The 20,316-nt window shown below is 35.3% G+C and overlaps 1 protein-coding gene across 1 annotated transcript in view; it reads right to left on the reverse strand.

Moving 5' to 3' along the window:
• MYH7B (myosin heavy chain 7B) overlaps window positions 1-20,316 on the reverse strand; it is a 76,732-nt gene that overhangs the window by 26,141 nt on the left and 30,275 nt on the right. Inside the window, exons 4-16 of the mRNA XM_081322225.1 lie at window positions 19,473-19,616; window positions 18,697-18,853; window positions 17,100-17,127; window positions 14,265-14,361; window positions 13,473-13,496; window positions 13,142-13,234; window positions 12,053-12,116; window positions 11,581-11,679; window positions 10,818-10,921; window positions 9,910-10,048; window positions 8,528-8,646; window positions 7,858-8,007; window positions 638-808 (exon numbers count right to left, since the gene is read on the reverse strand). Of these exons, the coding sequence (XP_081178351.1) occupies window positions 638-808; window positions 7,858-8,007; window positions 8,528-8,646; window positions 9,910-10,048; window positions 10,818-10,921; window positions 11,581-11,679; window positions 12,053-12,116; window positions 13,142-13,234; window positions 13,473-13,496; window positions 14,265-14,361; window positions 17,100-17,127; window positions 18,697-18,853; window positions 19,473-19,616 (1,389 nt within the window). The remainder of the gene's footprint in view (window positions 1-637; window positions 809-7,857; window positions 8,008-8,527; window positions 8,647-9,909; window positions 10,049-10,817; window positions 10,922-11,580; window positions 11,680-12,052; window positions 12,117-13,141; window positions 13,235-13,472; window positions 13,497-14,264; window positions 14,362-17,099; window positions 17,128-18,696; window positions 18,854-19,472; window positions 19,617-20,316) is intronic.

A 20,316-nucleotide genomic window follows, 5' to 3' on the forward strand; every position in this document is an offset into this window, starting at 1 on the left:
GGGATATTCACCAACATTTTAGTAGCAATCTTAATTGGACTTATATTTATTTCATCCAATAAAATGGTGGACCGCTCACATTATAAATAATTACTAACTAGCACATTATAAATTATTATTAAAAATTAATTTTGCCTATTCTGAATTAGGGCTCATGTGAAGTTAGAGTTTACAGAAAAATGGATGGATTCATTATATTTTGTCAAGTAGAACTATTCTATTCATATGAAAACAGTTTCATTTGGCAGGATCACAATAGTTCTGATATATATTTAAGGTGATTTGGATCATGAAAAATAACTTTCATAAGACTATTTTATCATACGGCAGGAAATTGTTGTTGGAATTATTCTTTTCATCACAAAGTATCTGTATTTGCTTTCTTAAATTGGAATCCAGTTAAGAAATTTTTAAAAAAGATAGTGAGCAAGAGGAATGGCAGTAAAAGTGAATTATTTTGTCCTGTTTTAAAAAAGCTTAGTCAGATAAACTTACTATTGTTCATACATAAAAAATTTTGGAAGTAAGAGAATAGCAGAACAGATTTTAATTTGTAGTCATGTACTTCTTTCCATAGCTGATTTATTTTATAATACAACATTCATAAAGCCCTAGCTATTGTATGTCTCAACTTTACCTTTTCAATCAGATCAATGCAAGCCTGTAAGTCCAAGCCAAAGTCAATAAAGACCCATTCAATTCCTTCTTTCTTGTATTCTTCTTGTTCCAAAACAAACATGTGATGATTGAAAAATTGTTGCAATTTCTCATTGGTGAAGTTGATGCATAACTGCTCAAAGCTGTTAAACTGCAGGCAAGAAATGAAGCAAAAGGAACTTGAGACTACCACCTACCTAAGATGTAATCATTATTAGCACCCTCAGAAAAGCCTCAAAGCATTTTGTCCTTTTGTATATAATATATAGTTTTCCAGTGAAACTGGTCTAATAGAACACCTTGGTCTACTGCAATGATTACTTTTGCCTATGGCTTAGCAGCTGATGAGAGCTAAATAGCTCGAAATAGCTATACTAGTCTCCCTTTAACTCTTTGTCAGCAAATTTACTATATATGTGTGTGTTAAAAATTGCTTATACTTCACATAGCTTCTTGAACTGTGGCAGCCCTGACTTCTTTCCAATAACAACACAGTATTTCTTGGCTATTGAAAGATTATCCATTTTGTTATAAACCATTTTATGGTATCTCAGTCTCTTTGTTGAGATCTCCCAAGATTTTGGCATTCTTGAGTGAAATCTCCTGAAATCTAGTGATTCTTAAAAATATTTCCAAGATATTAGGTTTTATCTACATCACATTCTGATGTTATAGTACTATTGATCTTTATACCTGACTTTGAGTAGCTCTTTGTGAAAGTAATTAAATGAACTCTTGAACAGTAGTTTGCACGCCTATGGTCAGGACCTGTGTTGCATTTTCTTCATTGAAAGTTAATATAACTACATTTAAAGATTAAAATCAGTACTGCAGAAATTATACCATGTTAAAAAGATAGTTATATACAGGGCTTTTTTTCTCATAGAATGCTCAGAATGGCGTTCCAGCACCTTTTTTTTTTAAGAAAACAAAAAGCTCCCTCTATTGGCTTTCCTAAGCCAATTGCAGGGCTAGGCAATTTTGGCTCTTTTTTATGACTCGTGGACTTCAACTCCCAGAAATCCTGAGCCAGCCATGCTGAGGGGAAAGGGAGAGGTTTCCAAGCTGAGCCATGCTGGCTCAGGAATTCTGGGAGTTGAGGTCCTTGAGTCATAAAAGAGCCTGCACTAGAGGAGGACATTAAAATTATTTACAGGGTTACTTCTTTAGGAACTAAACTTTTAGAATGTAAAACAGCTAATTCAAAAAAGCCAAGAGGAAAGAACCTCACATTTTTCACCTGCTTCTGTCTTTTGGAAGGTAAAATTAGATAACAAAATAATCTATTTCCTATGTTAACAAATTTGCAATGAAATCAATAAAGAAATGGAAAGAAATGAGAAACATTTTTCTCAATATAATATGTCTAATTTAGCTGATGCTAGAAAAAAAATAGTATCTTTTGTACATACTCTTAAAAACTATTTTGAATCTAACCATCTATTACAACTAAACCACTTCAAATTAAACAATTCTTAAGAATGAAATATTCTTAATTTGGACTTTACTTTTACTGTTTGGACTGTTGTGTGTTTTGAAAAATAGATTATTTAGAATCTAGTTATGTTGCACTTCAGTCTTTAAATAATTAACCTAGTATATACATAACAATATATGTTTTCCATGGTGAGCTTAACATCAATAAGAACATTTATTAAAATTAAATTAAAAAGGCTAAAATAATTTCTGGTGGTATTATCTGTACATTAAAATTTTGTTTAGTCACAACCTTTCACTTTTCACATTCTGGACAAGCAGTGGTCATGTATTCTAGCAAAAGATGTTACATATGTGCCTAAGCGTAGTCAGTAGCATATGCCTTTTTAAAAATATCAAACATGCAAAGAAACAAAAATAAGTCCAAAATATCTGTATTACATCCACAAATGCCAACTTTGCAACCAATATTTCTCATCCATAACTATGGCACCCTAAGGATACCTGCATACATGCAAATGCTTCTCTGGGATCAGTAACACAGCAGGGATTGCTTTTTCCTTCCAGTAACATATACCTAAAACTAGTTTATTGCATTTGGCAAACGTACTAAAAAAAAATCTCATTGTCAACCAATATAGTTCATTTAATTTGAAATAAGTGAAAAATTGATTTAAATTATTTTATTAAAACAAATTAATGGCAATTCTTTTATAAGACGTTGCCTCAAATAATAATAATAATAATAATAATAATAATAATAATAATAATAATAATAATAATAATAATAATAATAATAATAATTTGGAAGGGACCTTGGAGGTCATCTAGTCCAACGCCCTGCTAAGGCAGGAAACCCTATACCATTTCAGACAAATGGCTGGCCAGTCTCTTCTTAAAAACCTCCAGTGTTGGAGCATTCACCACTTCTGGAGGCAGGTTGTTCCACTGATTAATTGTTCTAACTGTCAGGAAATTTCTCCTTAGTTCTAGGTTGCTTCTCTCCTTGACTAGTTTCCATCCATTGCTTCTTGTCCTGCTCTCAGGTGCTCTGGAGAACAGCCTGTCTCCCTCTTCTTTGTGGCAGCCCCTGAGATATTGGAACACTGCTATCATGTCACCCCTCACCCTTCTCTTCATTAAACTACACATACCCAATTCCAGCAACCATTCCCTATATGTTTTAGCCTCCAGTCCCCCAATCATCTTGGTTGTTCTTCTCTGTACTCTTTCTAGAGTCTCGACATCTTTTTTACATCGTGGTGACCAAAACTGGATGCAGTATTCCAGGTGTGGCCTTACCAAGGCATTGTAGAGTGGTATTAGTACTTCACGTGATCTTGATTCTATCCCTCTGTTAATGCAGCCTAGCACTGTGTTGGCTTTTTTGGCAGCTGCAGCACACTACTGGCTCATATTTAAGTGATTGTCCACTAGGACTCCGAGATCCCTCTCACAGTTACTACTGTCGAGCAAGGTACCACCTATACTATACCTGTGCAATTGATTTTTCCTGCCTAAATGCAGAACCTTACTTTTTTCACAATTGAATTTCATTTTGTTAGATAGTGCCCAGTGTTCAAGTCTGTCCAGATCCTCCTGTATCTTAAGCCTATCTTCTGGAGTATTGGCTATTCCTGCCAGCTTGGTGTTGTCTGCAAATTTGATGAGTTCCCCATCTATCCCCTCATCCAAATCGTTGATGAAGATGTTGAAGAGCACTGGGCCCAGAACAGAGCCCTGGGGCACCCCACTACACACTTCCTTCCATGTAGATGCAGTTCCATTGAGGACCACACGCTGAGTACGGCCTGTCAGCCAGCTACGAATCCATCTGGTGGTGATGCTATCTAACCCACATTTTTCTATCTTATCAAGTAGTAGGTTGTGATCTACTTTATCAAATGCCTTACTGAAGTCCAAGTAAATTATATCTACAGCATTCCTCTGGTCCACTAGTTTTGTCACTTGGTCAAAGAATGCAATAAGATTTGTCTGGCATGATCTGTTTTTGACAAACCCATGTTGGCTTTTAGTGATAACTTTGTTCGCATCAAGGTGTTCGCTGATTTGTTGTTTGATTATCTTTTCCAGAATCTTCCCAGGTATTGAGGTCAGGCTGATAGGTCTGTAGTTTCCTGGATCTATTTTTTCCCTTTTTTGAAGATGGGAACTACATCAGCTCTCTTCCAGTCCTCTGGTAGTTCCCCAGTGCTCCAGGATCTTTGAAAAATATAGTTCAGTGGTTCTGAGATCACGTCTGCCAGTTCCTTGAGAACCTTGGGGTGTAATCCATCTGGTCCTGGTGATTTGAACTCGTCTAGGCTGGACAGGTGCTCACTTACCATTTTCTTGCCTATCTTAACTTGCATTTCTATTCTGTTTTTTATGGCACTGGTTTTGGTAGGTTGAACTGTTTTTTTCCCTTTGTGTAAAGACAGATGCAAAAAACGAGTTAAATAGTTCTGCTTTCTCCCTGTTGCTTGTCACCTTCTTGCCACTTTCCCCCACTAATGGACCAATCATTTCCTTAACTTTTTTCTTGTTTCTTATATGTTGAAAGAAGCTTTTTTTGTTATTTTTGACTTTGGTCGCAAGCCTCAGTTCATTTTGAGCCTTAGCTTCCCTCACTTCATCTTTGCAGGTACGGGCTGTTTGCTGATATTCTGCCTTAGTTATGTGCCCCTCTTTCCACTTCTTATACTTGTCCTTTTTATCTTTCAGTTTATCAGAGAGTTCTTTATGCAGCCATGCTGGTTTCTTTTGAAAGCTGTTATTTTTCTTCTTTGTTGGTATTGTGCTAGACTGGGCCTTTATTATCTCACTTTTCAAAATTTCCCAAGCTTCTTGAGTTGTTTTCCCCTTTAGGATTCTCATCCATGGAATTCTTCCCAAGGTCTCTCTAAGATTATTGAAATTAGCTCTTTTAAAGTCCAAGACTCTAGTTTGGCTGTATTCTATTGCTTGTGCTTCCATAATGTTGAATTCCAATATTGCATGATCACTTCCCCCCAAGGTTCCTGTGGCTTTGACACTTTCTATCATTTCATCTCTGTTAGTGAGAATTAAATCCAATATGGCTAATCCCCTAGTTCCCTTCTCTACTTTTTGGGAGAGAAAGTTGTCTGCTAGGTTTGTCAGGAATCTGTTAGATCTTCCACTTGGTGCAGAATTTGTCTCCCAGTTGATATCAGGGTAATTAAACTCCCCCATTACTATTGTGATGCGCTTCCTACATACCTTAGTTAACTGACTTGCAAAAAGTTCATCTGTTTCCTCTGTTTGGTTGGGCGGGCTATAGTATACACCTATGGCAAATTGACATGCCTGCTCTAGATAGTTGAATGCTCCAAAATAAATTTTAGACCAGGCCTGTACATGCAGCCTACCAAGTACCCTTGGACAGAGCACAGACTTTTTTTTTTAAAAAAAGTAATAAAATCACCACCACTGCCTGAAAGTCATGTTGCCTAGTGCTAATCATTGATTAGCCCACCAACATTCCTTTGCAGACCACAAAGATTTTTAATTTATCAGTGTGGGCCTTTCCCTTCTGCAAGTTGCACAGACCTCTTCTAGATTTTCCTCTTGCCTTTCCAAGTTAACTCCTTGGTCTGTCATTGAGCAAGAATTGACTTTGTAGGGAAGCATATTATCATTTGATGTATATTTAACATATGTTCTACCTTTATTTACCAACTATATAATATTTGTATGCAATCTACATGGCGAGATTTGGGGCAACTTACAATAGAAAAAATATATTTTTAAAATCATAAGATTAAAACATAAAAGCAGCACTTTTTTTCTCATAGAATGCTCAGAATGGCATTCTGGCACCTTTTTTTGCACAAAAAAAGCTTTTGCACAAGCTATGCTACTCCCTCTCTTGGCTTTCAAAAGCCTATTGGCTTTCGAAAGCCAATAGGAATTGCTGCTGAGCGCGCCAAAAGAACTGGCCGGCAAACGTTGCACTGGCAAGTTGTCTGCAGTGAAGGCGAGTAGGCAGGAACTTTGCATCTCTCCCTGCTGCCCAACTACACCATCTCAACTAGGTAAGTAAAAGAGGCCAAGGAATGGGAGGTGGGTTTTGCGGAGTCCATGTGCACTCCTTCCTTTTGCTCACCCGTGTCAGCCAGGTTGGTGGCCTACCTGGTGCTGGACCTGTGCCACCGTCGCCTCACCCTGAGCGACTAAGTGGCCGCCCTGCATTGCCTGGCCCACACCACCTCTGCCACCCACCCCACACAGCCCCGCCAAATAGAGCGAGCCCTGCTGCTCCCACAGCACCAGCCGCGCCGGCTCTGGCCCCGGGGGGCAGCCCGCTACCAACACCCCTCACACCCGTGACCACAGCAGCGCCCCCCCGCCCCCCCACCTCCTATGCCCGCCAAGATGAGAGTTCCGGCACCTTATTTTTTAGAAAAAAAGCACTGGTTATATAAATCAACCAATGCTAAATTCAATTCTAATATTACTTCCACATGGTTCCCATTTTTATTCCCTAATTTCCCCAAAGAAATTTGAAGATCACCTTTCATTGTCTTCACTGTCATTCAGCAGAATCCAAAAGACAGAATCAAAATCAGGCAATATAGTGTAATAATCCAAGCCTTGCCTCTTTTGTATATGCACGTGTACAAAGGGATAATGCTTAGATTGTTCTCCATATTGCCTGTTTTGAAATGCATGCACCCCACTGGTATTGCTGCTGCCATGAGTCTGCAATACCTCAAGTCAGTTAAAAAATAAATAAACAAAATGTTTAATCTGTGATTTGTTCCATCTTAATATTTTTATTTCATGCTGCAAGCATCTGTGCATTGATTTTTGAAACACCCGCAGCAGTACTGTAGCTATAGAAGGGCTAAAAAGCCACCCATGCTCCACCACATGTTGTCTTTTAATGAGCTCTAAAATTAGGCTCTTGACAAGAAGCTACATCTTCTTATCCTCCATTCCAGTAGCCAGAGTGAAAAGAAAATCTTTGCAAACAGAAAACCAGACCAGCCACACTCTCTCTCTAGAGCTTTTGAACAGCAGAGGAGAAACTGCTTAAAGTGCTGCAGCTCAACCAAAAGTTAATCGATGCAGTTGATGAATAGAAACAACAGCATGAAATCTTACAGTGCTACACATTACAAATCATCTGTGGAAGTAACTGTCAGAGAATGTCGTCTGGTGGACCCCAGGGGGAGGTCCTTCTCTGTGGGTGCACCGGATTTGTGGAACCGTTTACCGGTTGAGCTCCGGATGGCGCCTGACCTTCGCTCCTTCCGACGGGATCTAAAGACCTACTTGTTCGAACAAGCCGGCCTGGCCTGATGGGTTTGGGTTTTATTATTGTTTTAATGTATTTTAACTTATTATTGTAAGCTATTGGGCACTTTGTTTAATCTCCTCTTAATTTTTATATTTTTGTATTTTAGTATTTATTGCCCTGTTCACCGCCCTGAGTCCTTCGGGAGAAGGGCGGTATACAAATAAAATTATTATTATTATTATTATTATTATTATTATTATTATTATTATTATTATTATTATTATTATTATTATTATTATTATTATTATTATTATTATTATTATTATACTTTGCAACTTGCCAGCCATAGGCTTCACAGGAAAAAAAGAAAAAGAAATCAAGCTAACAATGCTGGTCTGTATATTTCATAGTTTACGATAGTTGTTGCTTTTTCCAATACAGAATCCAAATAAAATTGCTTTCATACCAAGGTGTTTGCCTTGGCCAGTTTCCAAACCTACCTCAAAGATCTCAAATCCAGCAATATCCAGAACTCCAATGAAAAATTGCCTGGATAGTTTGGTGTCCAAGGTTTTGTTGATACGCATAACTAGCCACTTGAACATACGATCGTAAGTGGCTTTCGCCAAAGCTCCTACTGCATACACCACCTGTGATTGCAAGATAATAAAATTTCATCAGAACAACTGTTGTACCTCTAAAATTCATATCTAATACATAGTTTTGTTTATAACCGAGCTATGAAAAGTATTCAAGAGAAATTTCACTAAGCATTTTAACATGAGTGAAGCATCTCTCCTCAAAGGGTTGAGATAGCTGTAACATTTGGAAGACTTGGCATCAAGGATTTTTCAGGTTGCCTACAGAAATTGCCTTCACAAACAAGGCTTCTCCTGGGACTCCAAACCATGCACTGGGCCTTCCAGAGGATGCAGTTGCCACACACTTTGGAGAGGGCCCTTCATTCATACTAACATACTTCGCTGTTTGACTGTTTTGCAAATCTCTGCTCAACAAATCTTAAAAACATATGGTTTAAGATAGCTAGAAAGATAATCATTTACTTCATTCTTACAATTGCAGAAAAGTTTTGTTTAAGACCACCAACTACAAGATTATATAAGTATATGGGAATCACATTGCCAAGTTGTACAATTCCCAAATGTTTACCTGATCTAGAGTCTGACCTTTGGTGACATATTCATTTCCAACTTTTACTCTTGGATGAAGCAACCCCTTGATGAGGTCAGCTGATCTGATCCCCATGAGGTAAGAGGCTTTATCAGCACCTGCAGCACAAGAGCAAATAACAAAATTTTAACAACAAAATTAAAAAGAAAGAAACAGGAGTTCCCAAAATTTAAACTTTTCAAATGAGAATTATTATCCAGCTATTTAAAAAATAAGTGATAATTAGCACTTTAACAGTAAAGTGCTTCCCACTGAATCTCCCATACCTTGGTGCTCATCTATTTTGTTAACAATGTGCTATTCTATGAAACATCAGTGAGGTGGAGGGGAGGAGAAGAAATGGCACCTTAGAAAACTACAGAAGTTATTTTATTTTATTTTATTTTATTTTTCAGATAATAATCATTTTGTATATATTTGTAAATTATTATTAAAAGTCTTACAAAAACATGAAAAGTAACACAAACTAATAAAGAATAAAGGCAATAAACAAGGGGAGGAAGAAGAAGGAGGAAAACAAAAGTGCAGAAAAAAGAATAAAAAAATAGAAAGAAACTTCTGATTTTCTTTGTAACAAATGTAAGTGTGATTACAAAATTATCTCTTAGTCTACGATTACAAAAAAAGCTAATTCTTTCTTATTATCCAGTTTTCCCCCAGTTATCAAAACCACAAATCATAAATGCATTTTTTCCATTTCATGCAAAATGTAACATGTCCAAGCATGATAAAAGATCCCTTCATGTTTTTCACATTTCCAGCGAAGATTCAGAGTGCCTTTATACATTTAGACAAATCTCTAATAACAAATACCAACAATATACCATTTTATAAAAATCATCTCTAAGGCTGGGACACAATGTAAATCCTTTCAATCACATATTATCCCATTGTTCTATTTGTATATTATAACCAAATTTTTAGCCCATTTTATCGTACATTATTTTAGTTGTTTTTCTTCTGCCTCGGATGGCAATTATTTTGACCTCCAAATGATTGAGATAGAGAGGTCTTCAACTTATTGGAATTATGGAATGACCTTGTAGGCATTCTCAGAAAATGAGGATATGGACAGATGGGGACTGTCTTTTGATAAAATATGTGTTGTGGGGAACATACCTAGTACCATACCTAGTACCAAGCACATATTTACTAGAATGCTATTTTCTATCCTTTCTAGCCCCCATCCTGCTGAAAGGTGTTAAATGAAATACATAAAATAAATGTACATCAATGTTTGGCTATAAGCCTCCATAAGGCTCCACTTTAAACATCACGTATATGGTTGCTTGCAATGCAGCAGACTAACATGGCAACTGCTCTGGAATCAGCCACTAGTAAGTAGTAGCACAAATGCTTACTTTCAGTACCGTCAGCCTCTGCCTGTTCCTCCCGTTGCTTCTGCTTGAATTTCATGTTGCCAAAGTGCATGATGGAACCTACTATTTTATAGCAGCCATACTTCTCATCATTGCTGAACCCCAAGATGTCCATAGCATGCTGTAAAAAGAAACCAGATAAGATAGTGATATTTTAAAAAGTTGTTCTGTTAGCAAGCAAAAAATGAAGAAAGAATTCACTCGAGATTTACTAGGACACCAGCAAAATGTGTGAAGTGCTTGAGCCAACTTTAAGGGTACTACAATTAAATGAACATTATTTATAATTTAAAAAACATCAATTTAAAATGTATTATATTGCCTATTTTAGATTTTTTTTATCAATAGTTGTTGTTTGGATTCCTTTGGAATTTGATGAATGATGCCAAGTAGTTTTAACAAAGACTTTCTGTAATAATTCTATTTCAATATATATTTCTTATTGTGTAATCATTCAAGACACTTGCATTTATAAACCTCCTCTTCCATCACTTCATATTTCTTTCCCCCTATCTCAGGAGAAACTGCAGGAGCATTATCAGTTACATCATCTGCATATAAGCTACAGACCTTATTTTTTTCCAGATCATTTTGTATTAATATATGTAATATAAATCTCTTTTGGTAGAGATATGATTAGATGATCGGCCTTTAGTCTTAAATTTATTCTATTAAAGATGACTAACTGCACTGAAAGTAGTGATATATGAAAATATACAAGAGAATTTAGACAAAATTAATTTCTTTTATTGATATGAATCACCCCCAATATTCACTTTTTACTGAAATAAATGGTATTTATACTGTTTTACATGGCTAATGTAAATAGCACTGAAGCATTTTATAAGGAGACCTCCACAGCCTTGCTTCATTGCTGAAAAAATACTTACATCTGTACCCATGAGCTCTTCTCCATCATCCAGGTTGTCCACAGTTGTTACTCCTTGTGAACAGAAGTGATAATCATAAGGGTTGGAAGATACCAAAAGCATATCTGGAATGGAATAATTTAGAGATTTACATTTATGATTTGGAATATATTATAGGAATGCATTCAATCTTACCTATAAAACTAAGGAAAAAAGAAGTAGGAACATACAGTGTGTTAAACTTAAATTTAGTATCCCTGTAAAAATAAGACCAACAACTTTTTAAACTTGTCTATTTAATGTCTACTGTCAACATAAATGCCTAATCTTTAAGTAGTATTAGACAGTGCTGTCTATGCTAAACTGATAAACTTGACTAGTGCTCTGAAAATTATTGTAGAAGTAAATATATTTTATTGATTAAATATTTGTTAGACCAGCTTTCTTTAGATTTATTATAAGCAGAATTTCAGTGAATTTCTGAAATATTATAAGCATGCACTGTCGTTGGGAAAGTTCTGGGATGAAAATTGCTGGTTAGCTATGCAGCTTATTAGAAGTCTTTGAATCAACAATGATCCAAAAAATGGATATAGATGAGCTCACAAGAAGAAAAGTGTGAAGTTATAGCTTTGTTGCTGATGCAGATCTATTGATATTGATGGCAACTGTTGATGTACAGCAGCCTATCAGACTGCTGAACATAGCTCTGCTGCTGTTCTGTTCTATGTGTCTTCCATGCTGGCTAACAAATTACTTTGCATACCATTTTAATGCTGATTACCTTGTAGTTCTGGCTTCTTTCCAGAAAGGATTTGGTAGTAAATGTGGTAACTCCTCTCTCCTGGCTGCTGGAAAATCACTCTTGATTTTTCCAACAAGTCTAAAAACAAAATGTAAAAAATTCCATTGCAAGGCTACTATACTTTGTTATAAACTGTACTCAAAAGAAAGACAATCTTGGATTTTATAGATCACTCTTGAGGAACAAAAGTAGAGTTTTATGAAATCAAAATACATATTCAATCCAGCACTTTGTTTCCACAGTAGAAATAGAGAGCAAATTACTCTGTAAAGCCCATAAATAGAATATAAGTGCAACAACTGATATTCAGAAGCATTTGGAAATTATCATTATTTTTACATGTATACACTATTATAATTAAAAATCAACTCCTGTCCATTTATTCAGTAATCTTATTTATAACTTCATCCTACATAAATTTATCTGATTTTCTTCTAAATTCACTACTCACATATATCAATGTCAGCAGATGCCAATTTCCCTGATGGTCCAAAATGGATACGGATGAACTTGCCCTAAAATACATAGAAAGAAAAGGGGCTTACATTTTGTGCAAATGATTAAAGGCACTTAATTATATTAATTAGAATTTTAGGAGTAGTTATTCACCCAATTCTATTGCATATTCTAAATGGCAACAACACTTCATGATCATAAATAGTTATATGGAATATGTCTGATCATCCTCATCACTTCATCAGTGATGTTAAGGATTCTAATGTACAAAGCTCATGTTATCTTACAGTTTTCAGCAAAATGCTTATTTGCTTTTTATTATTTATTTCTGAAATATTAATTTCAGAATTATTTTGCAACTTTAACTTGTTAGCCAGAGTTGATTCATATGTCTAATTAGGTCCTAAATCACTTGAGAATACCAAAAAGTGAATCTGATATATAATCAATGGACACTTTTGGGGGTGGGGAAATGTGTGTTGCATTCATAGGAAATTTTAAGCAATGTTAGTTTTTTAAGAGGTCAGAAGTTGACTTTGTCAATTATCAGGAATAAAAGGCATTCCTAAAACAGCTATTTGCATTTCAGGAAGAGTTCTCAGTAGAGGATTCCCTTGTATCCATTTAGCTGTTTGAGGAGGTTATGTGTGCTGAAACTGTGATAGAACCTCTGTCTATAGAACATCTATAGATGGTGATTGAACTTCTCTGTCTCATAGTCTTCTATGTCCTGAGATGTACAATTACATTAAAAATATATTAATACCTTAATCTTGTTCCTGAAGAAACTACTTTCTTTTTTAAAAATGTATCACAGTAAGGCTTCTATTTCTATACTACAAAAAGTTTTCTAAATCTCATGTTCGTCTTTTGCAGCCTAGACATTGTTATTGTTGTTCGCTTCTGTTATTATTCCTGACTGTCAGCTTAAAAGATATATAATCAGTCTATGCTTAATAATAAAAAACAGGTATGGAAATATTTTGTTACACATCTTAATGGTACCATATAATAAACTAACAAAGCATACACATAATAACCATAAAACGTTATATATTGCTACTTTGATTTAAAGTATACTTACAAACCGTGAAGAGTTGTCATTTCTCAGGGTTTTGGCATTGCCAAAAGCTTCCATAGCAGGATTAGCCTCAATGATTTGATCTTCGAGGGTACCCTATGAAACAACATGGATAATATTATTTCACACTCATAGATCAAAAATTTGCCACTGGAAAACAAATTTATGCACACTGGCTGCCATATATAGCTACTGGGCCAAAGAGAGCCTTCATGTGTTTCTAAAACCAATCCTAAATCTGATGATAACATTGCCTGGTCCTCACACAAGTTTTTGATATTTATTTTTTAAAATTCTTTTAAGTTTACAATGGTTCCATTATTTAAAAACTTACCCCAGTTTTAGTAGCAGGTGCTTCCTATAAAAAAGATTTTAAAAGACAGATTTAGAATTTCAAAAATACAAAATTAGAGTCACAGAAAATGCCAATCAAAGATGAAAACAATCCAATTTTGTTGATGAAAATATTCAAAAATGATTAAATTTCCATAAAAACTAACGTATTTAATGCATCAAAAATGTTAAATATATTAGATAAATATAAAGAACAGCACCAAGAAGCAAGAAAGTTAAAAACCAAACCGAAAGAAGGGAAACACTATTGATGATTTTTTTTTAATTTAATCGAAGTAAAAAAAAATTGCTGATAAGAAAATAAGTTGCAAAGATATTTCAAAAAGAAAAAAAGAAAAACGGAAAAGAAAAAGAAATGCAAGATGAAGAAGAAACAGAAGAAGGAAAGATATAAGATGAAAAAGAAAAACAAGGAACAAGAGAGATAATTGGGTGAAGGAAATCACAAAAAGCAAGGCTTAAAAGAAAGTTGCAAGACTGCTTTGGGGAACTTCCCCCCTCACCTTTTTTTTTTTTAAAAAAATAAAAGTAATGAAGGGAAGGGAAACCTATTGATCATTAAAAAAAAAAAATCCTTGAAGCAACCATTGCCTCAACATCCTTTTCATGAAATTTTCCCCAAAAGCAATTTTTTCAAGCCTTGCTTGTTTCAAAACGAAAGAAAAGGCCATGTCCAACACACTGCCAAACATAAAAGAAGTTCAAAATGAAACAAAAGAAAAATCAACAACAACAAAAAAAGAAAAACATTTTTTGCAAATGAAGGCCTTACTCCTTTCTTCCCCGGAAAGTCACCCAGGGCTGCGACAATGGCAAAGTATTGAATGACTCGCTTGGTGTTTACAGTCTTACCAGCACCAGATTCTCCGCTTAGAGTAATAGAAATACACAGATGAAGAGCATGAAGCAAATATCAAAAATTTCCCATACTCACACAGCCAGTCAACTCCCACCACCCAGAAATATATTATAGACTTCAGAATGAAGAAAGACATGCTAGCATATTAGCCATCCCCCTAAGTCTTTAACACTATTAATGAATAGATTTTTGTGGTACCCAGGACACAGGATATGTTTATGAGATATTTCAAAAAGTGCCTGGATGAACAAGAACAATGTCCCACAGAGGACATCTATCTTTATATTGCTCCTGAAAATAATGGAATTGAACAGTATAATGCATCTGTTGCCTTGACCTTTGCCCTGACCTTTGCCTTGTCTGCAATATGGATGGATAAAGGCCTGTGCTGCTTTGAAAAATATGGTTTTATGCTATGAAATATGCTACAAGAATCCAAAGAAAATGGAGGATTTGGATTACCAGACTGGGTCTTATACTTTTAACATGGCTAAAAGAATGGATAATTTTCAGACATAAAAGACTTTTATATCAAAAAATATGGTTTTAAATCCAACGGTTGCATATGAACTTTGTATGGAATGAATGTTAAAATTTCCTCTCCCCAAATTTCTAAGCAGCATAGTCATCAACTGATTGTATTATTTTTTCTATCAGTATTAATTTCAATTTAGGGTATTAATATGATAAGCATAATACTATTTTTTCATACAAATTCAATATAACATTATAAACAAAAGAAAGTGATACTGACTACATCAAAATATATGTTGTACAACAAAGATTTTGATCTTGAGTTGATTGGAAATCCTGAGAGATGCCATTTCAAGTTGGGAAAGATTAAGTTAAATGCATCTATAAGCTTTTACATATATGTACGCATTCTAGATGCATCTGGAACATCTGAACAGACTACAGCCTTGAAGATTAAATACTCTTAACATTCTGCACTAAGAGATTCTGGAAAAACTGCTTCAGAGCTTCTGCAGTACATAGTTCTAAAAAAACTCTGCACTGGAAGCAATTTACTAGCAAGAGGAAACATCCCATCGCCATCTCTTCATAGGAACTGTTAATTAAATGGGCAAGACTGACTCAGCCTGTAGATTTTAGCATTCCTCCAGAAAGTAAAAGCTAGGATACAAGGTGTTTAATCATCAATTTGTGTTAAATAGGAACAGTTTTCTCTGGTAGGAAGTGCAGAAATTCATAGATTCCACTTCCTTTGCTGTTCTACACAAAATAGCTTCACACTTTTCATACATAAAAAATTACTTTAATTGCTTTCAGGAATGAAAAGTAAAATCATGGAGTTTCTTTATGTTTCAAGAGATAACTGTAAAAAGTAAAATTAAATTCTCAAAAGAGAGGAACTCTGACTCAAGCTCAGCAGGATATTGAATCTTTTTTCACTTAGTCTGGGATCATCTTCTGTGCTATCAATAAAGTTCATTGGCAGTGGACTGGCATTGATTTCATGCCTAAAGTTAGCTGCCCTTCCATTGTAATCCCAGCACACAAAGAGCTATACTGAGGTGGGGGGTAGGAGTGAGGTCTCTGCAGGCCTAGAGCCAAACATCTGATGCTTTCAGCCCTTGCTTTACCTAATTAGGCCATGGCCAAGGCTAGAAGCTTGGGAAGGGGGGAACAGATTAAGCTTTTTATAGCATCATCATGGCTGCTTCAGTTAATACTTCTTCTCTTCCTTTCTTTTTACAAATGGGGCTTAGCCTAATTTCTCCCAGGATCCCCTTTTCCTGGGGGATTCCTGCCCACTGTTCATTCTCCAGCTTTGATTTCTTATTCTTTCCCTTTTATGTTACCAGTCTCGTACACTTCTTGTATCCATACTCAGATCTCTTAAAACTGTATTCTTCTACCTACAAATCATTTCCTTTCATAGTCTACGTGTACCCTATTATACAATGCTTTTTCATTAATCCCGTTCATAAATGCCCACTGATACTTATCTCTTTAGTTGTTTCCCCGGTAAGTTTGGTTTGGTATCTAACATTAGAGTTTTGATTTTTAAGCTCTTATTCATGTATGGAAGACAAATTTGCAGATATCCAAGGCATATCTAGTTGTCCATTAGTGCAAGGGATTTTATCACATTGATGAAAGCAATTGGTAAGATATGACCATTGAACTAGGTCTGTTAAATGAAACACAAGTGGTGTGGGCTTGATCTGGTTCAGATTCCCCAACAATCTACCTTCCAATTGAACTAATGATAGATCACCATAATGTTTCTGGCAGTATGTCCAAATGGAGTATGAAAAATGGAATAACATAAAAGGAATTTTATTAGCTTAATTGGGCTTTTTCAAAGAAAGTGCTTCCCCAGAATACCTAAATGACATTGTCACCTCAAAACAAATAATGCATACAGGAAGTATGATCAACCATACAGACTGAGTTATTTGCTGTCCCACTTTCGTTTGGTTGTATCCCCCTGAGACAATAGTAGCAGCTGTTCACTGACATGTAATAGCCACAAAATCTGAGATAACAAACTGAAAGAGGATAGGGAGTTGCATGAAGAGATAATTATGTTCCTCAAAGATTGTGCAGCCTGCCCAAACAATTCAGCTTTCCTTTCTCAACAGGATGATATGGTAAACTTGATCTACCTAGAATTGATTTCATATAGAAACCACAGGACAAAAAGAACTTAGGGTAACTTAACTTAACTCAAAAGCACATACAAATGAGATATCGATTGCACAGATAAGAGACAACACTTACGTGATAAGCATAGACTGATTCTCTCGATCTATAAGAAATAAATAAGGCACAAATCATTATTTTTAGAGTTTGAACCATTAACACCAGTCCATTCGTAGTCAAACTGATGTCCTTTTTTTTAACTTACTGATTCCAGCTATGAATCTGAGTTAGATTCATGAGAAACTCATTTGTATGGTCATATTTCAATAGCTATTCAGATGGACTCATAAAAAACTGTTCTTATGCAGACTTTTTGTGTTCACCATAGAAATTAAGATGAAGATTTCAACAGAGAGAGGAGGGGAGAGGGAGAGGGAGAGATATGTACTGAATATTTGTATCAGATGCTATACCTAATATAAGTGATTCAAAAAAGAAAAGCAAGGTTGGAACCAGCTAAGTCTAGGGTGAGAGATCTCTGGGAAATCCAAGGGTTGTAGGCTAGATAGACAAGTTAGAAACTTCTTGGAAGAAGGAAACAGAAAAATGTATACTTTTTAAGTAAAATAAATAGATGTGCTCATGCGTTGAGCTTGTTTCAAAGGATTCTTTTTGATATACTAGCAGCAGGTTATATTCATAAAGTTGAATCTATATGGGAGTATTTATGTTAAGTTTTAATTAACAATGGAAAATCAAAATATAAATATGTCTATAGCATATCGAAGAGAAGCATTTTAGTTTAATGTTTCTATTACAGTTGTATGCCACTATGCACCAATTCTTCAATAGATTCTGAAATGGTATATAGTCCCTTCAGAACATTTGGGTAGAGAATTGAAGTTGGAATGATACATAACTTATTCCACTCCTATACAGATAGTCCTCGACTTATGGCCACAACAGAGCCCAAAATTTCTGCTGTAAAGTGAGTCATGTGTTAAGTGAATTTTACCACATTTTACAATATTTGTTGCCAGACTTAAGTGAATCACTGCAATTCTTAAGTTAAGTGAATCTGGTTTCCCCACTGAATTTTCTTGTCAGAAGGTTGCAAAAGTTGATCACATGACCCCAGGACATTGCAACCATCATAAATGTGAGTCAGTTGCCAAGCATCTGAATATTGATCACATTACCATGGGGATGCTGCAATGGTCCTAAGTGTGAAAAATGACCATAAGTCATTTTTTTCAGTGCCATTGTAAGTTTGAATGGTCACTAAATGAACTGCTGTAAATCGAGGACTACCTGTACTAAACCTGTCAGTAGTATAGATTCTGATACAGGGAGCCCATAAACTCAACAGCTAGTTTCACATTGGCAAATAATGCAGATTTTCTTAAATCCCAGAAGTAATTGCTGAATTCTGCTGCATGTTTTTGCTTTAGATTAATTATTAGGCAAGTCTGTGCTATCTCTAAACACAATTCTCTCTTCTTTCTGAATATTTATTTTAAGATACGTAGATCTGCTAGGTACATATGAAGAGATGAACAACTCCGGCAATATTAAAAAGCATTAAAAGTTGAAAAACAATTGTATAAAATTCACAGCTCTCTATATGTTGTTGGTATTACAATTCCCTTTGCATTGACTCCAACTGGGAAGTGTGAAGAATAGGTGTTCAGTTCCTTTCCCACAATACTTTGTAAAAATTAGATTAGATACTTACTTCGCAGCATGTCATTGTAGGCATTGTCTGCAATGGAGTAGATGTGGGGCGGGACCTCAGACCTCCGCTTGCCCTTATAAGCTGCTACAACAGGAGCTGTATAGACTGGAAGCCATTTATATGGATTTATGGTGACACAGAATAAGCCTGAATAGGTCTGAGAAGAAAGAAACAGCATAGCTATGAGAAAAGTAAACCAGGCTGACATCAATAGCACAGTTCATTAATCAACTCAAGGCTCACACTCCAGTAGAGGGCACATTTCCAACTCTTGAGAGATTTTTATTCTCTCTGTTCCATCTCCTAGTTCAGTTCATATGTTTCTTCAAATAAACGATAACAAGTGAGAAAATACTACATATTATTTCTATTACCTCCTTTGCTTAAAGAGGGTGAAAAAATGAAGGGGTAGCAGTGACAGCAACAAGGAAAAGGTTGGTCCTTTCGGGGAAAGTATCCAAAGATAGAAAGTTGCTCAAGAGCCCCATAAAACTCAGAACCAACATTAAATTATTTTCTGCCCCTATTGATAAGGATGTAATTTAAAGAAGAGCAAGTAATGTAAATGCCTCAATTCTAGTACCATATTTCAAATTCATCTAGGATTTAAATATTTAATATTTAAAAATATTTCTAATGAAATGAAAGTTAGCAGTTGGGAATTTATAACACACATTCTTACTATTGGGTAGAGAAAAAGAATGAATAGTCTAAAGCTTGTTTCACACACAGGATGCAATACAGTATAATCAACAGTGTTTATCCTTCTAACGTACATAGATCATCCATTTGGTGTAACGCCGTTTCAGGTTATGCAGGACTGAAGCCTCATTGAGATGAGTTAACATAGCCATATCTTCAATCATGTCAAATTTTGGAGGATTCATAGGTTGAACATCATCTTCTTTAACCACAAGAGTCTAGAGGAATCAAACAGTTTGATGAAAATATAAGAACCTATCTTGTTTAGATATTGATCCATAAGCTCAAAGAAAATCCTTAAGGATTTAGCATGCAACTGTTAAATCACATAATCTACATGACAATTAGGCTATTAATTGATGAAGTAGGCTCTAATCCACAAACCTATTCATTATGATAACATTTTGATTTATTTATCTCTTATTATGATAAATTTCAGCATTGTCTTTACTATTTCTATTATGGTTTTTATTAGGTATCATAGACTACCTTGGAAACTTTTAACTGAAGAGCAATTCACAAATGTTTCTTACATAGTACTAACAACCTAAATTTTAATAACTACCAGAACATGTTTGTTATTAAACAAGAGCAGAAATCAAGCTAGTTAGAAAATATAACCGCAAATTAGATAAAGAAAGAACAGAACAGAACAGAATAAAATAGAATTCTTTATTGGCCAATCATTTCTGATAGTAAATATTATGGAATCTCAGTGTTCAAGGAAAATATCAAAATATCATATGATATGGTATTACAATCAACAAACAAAGTGGTAGAACTTATGGATATCAGAAATCCAGCTGATGTTTGTTCATGGAGCAGATTAAAGCAGACTCTACCCCATAGTGTAGTGGTTTAACTCTGGCTCTTGTCACAGTCCATCTAGAAAAAGAGGAGGGCTTGTGTTGTGATAGT

Source organism: Vipera berus, assembly GCF_964194415.1.
Source record: "Vipera berus genome assembly, chromosome: 3".
Lineage (NCBI taxonomy): Eukaryota > Metazoa > Chordata > Lepidosauria > Squamata > Viperidae > Vipera > Vipera berus.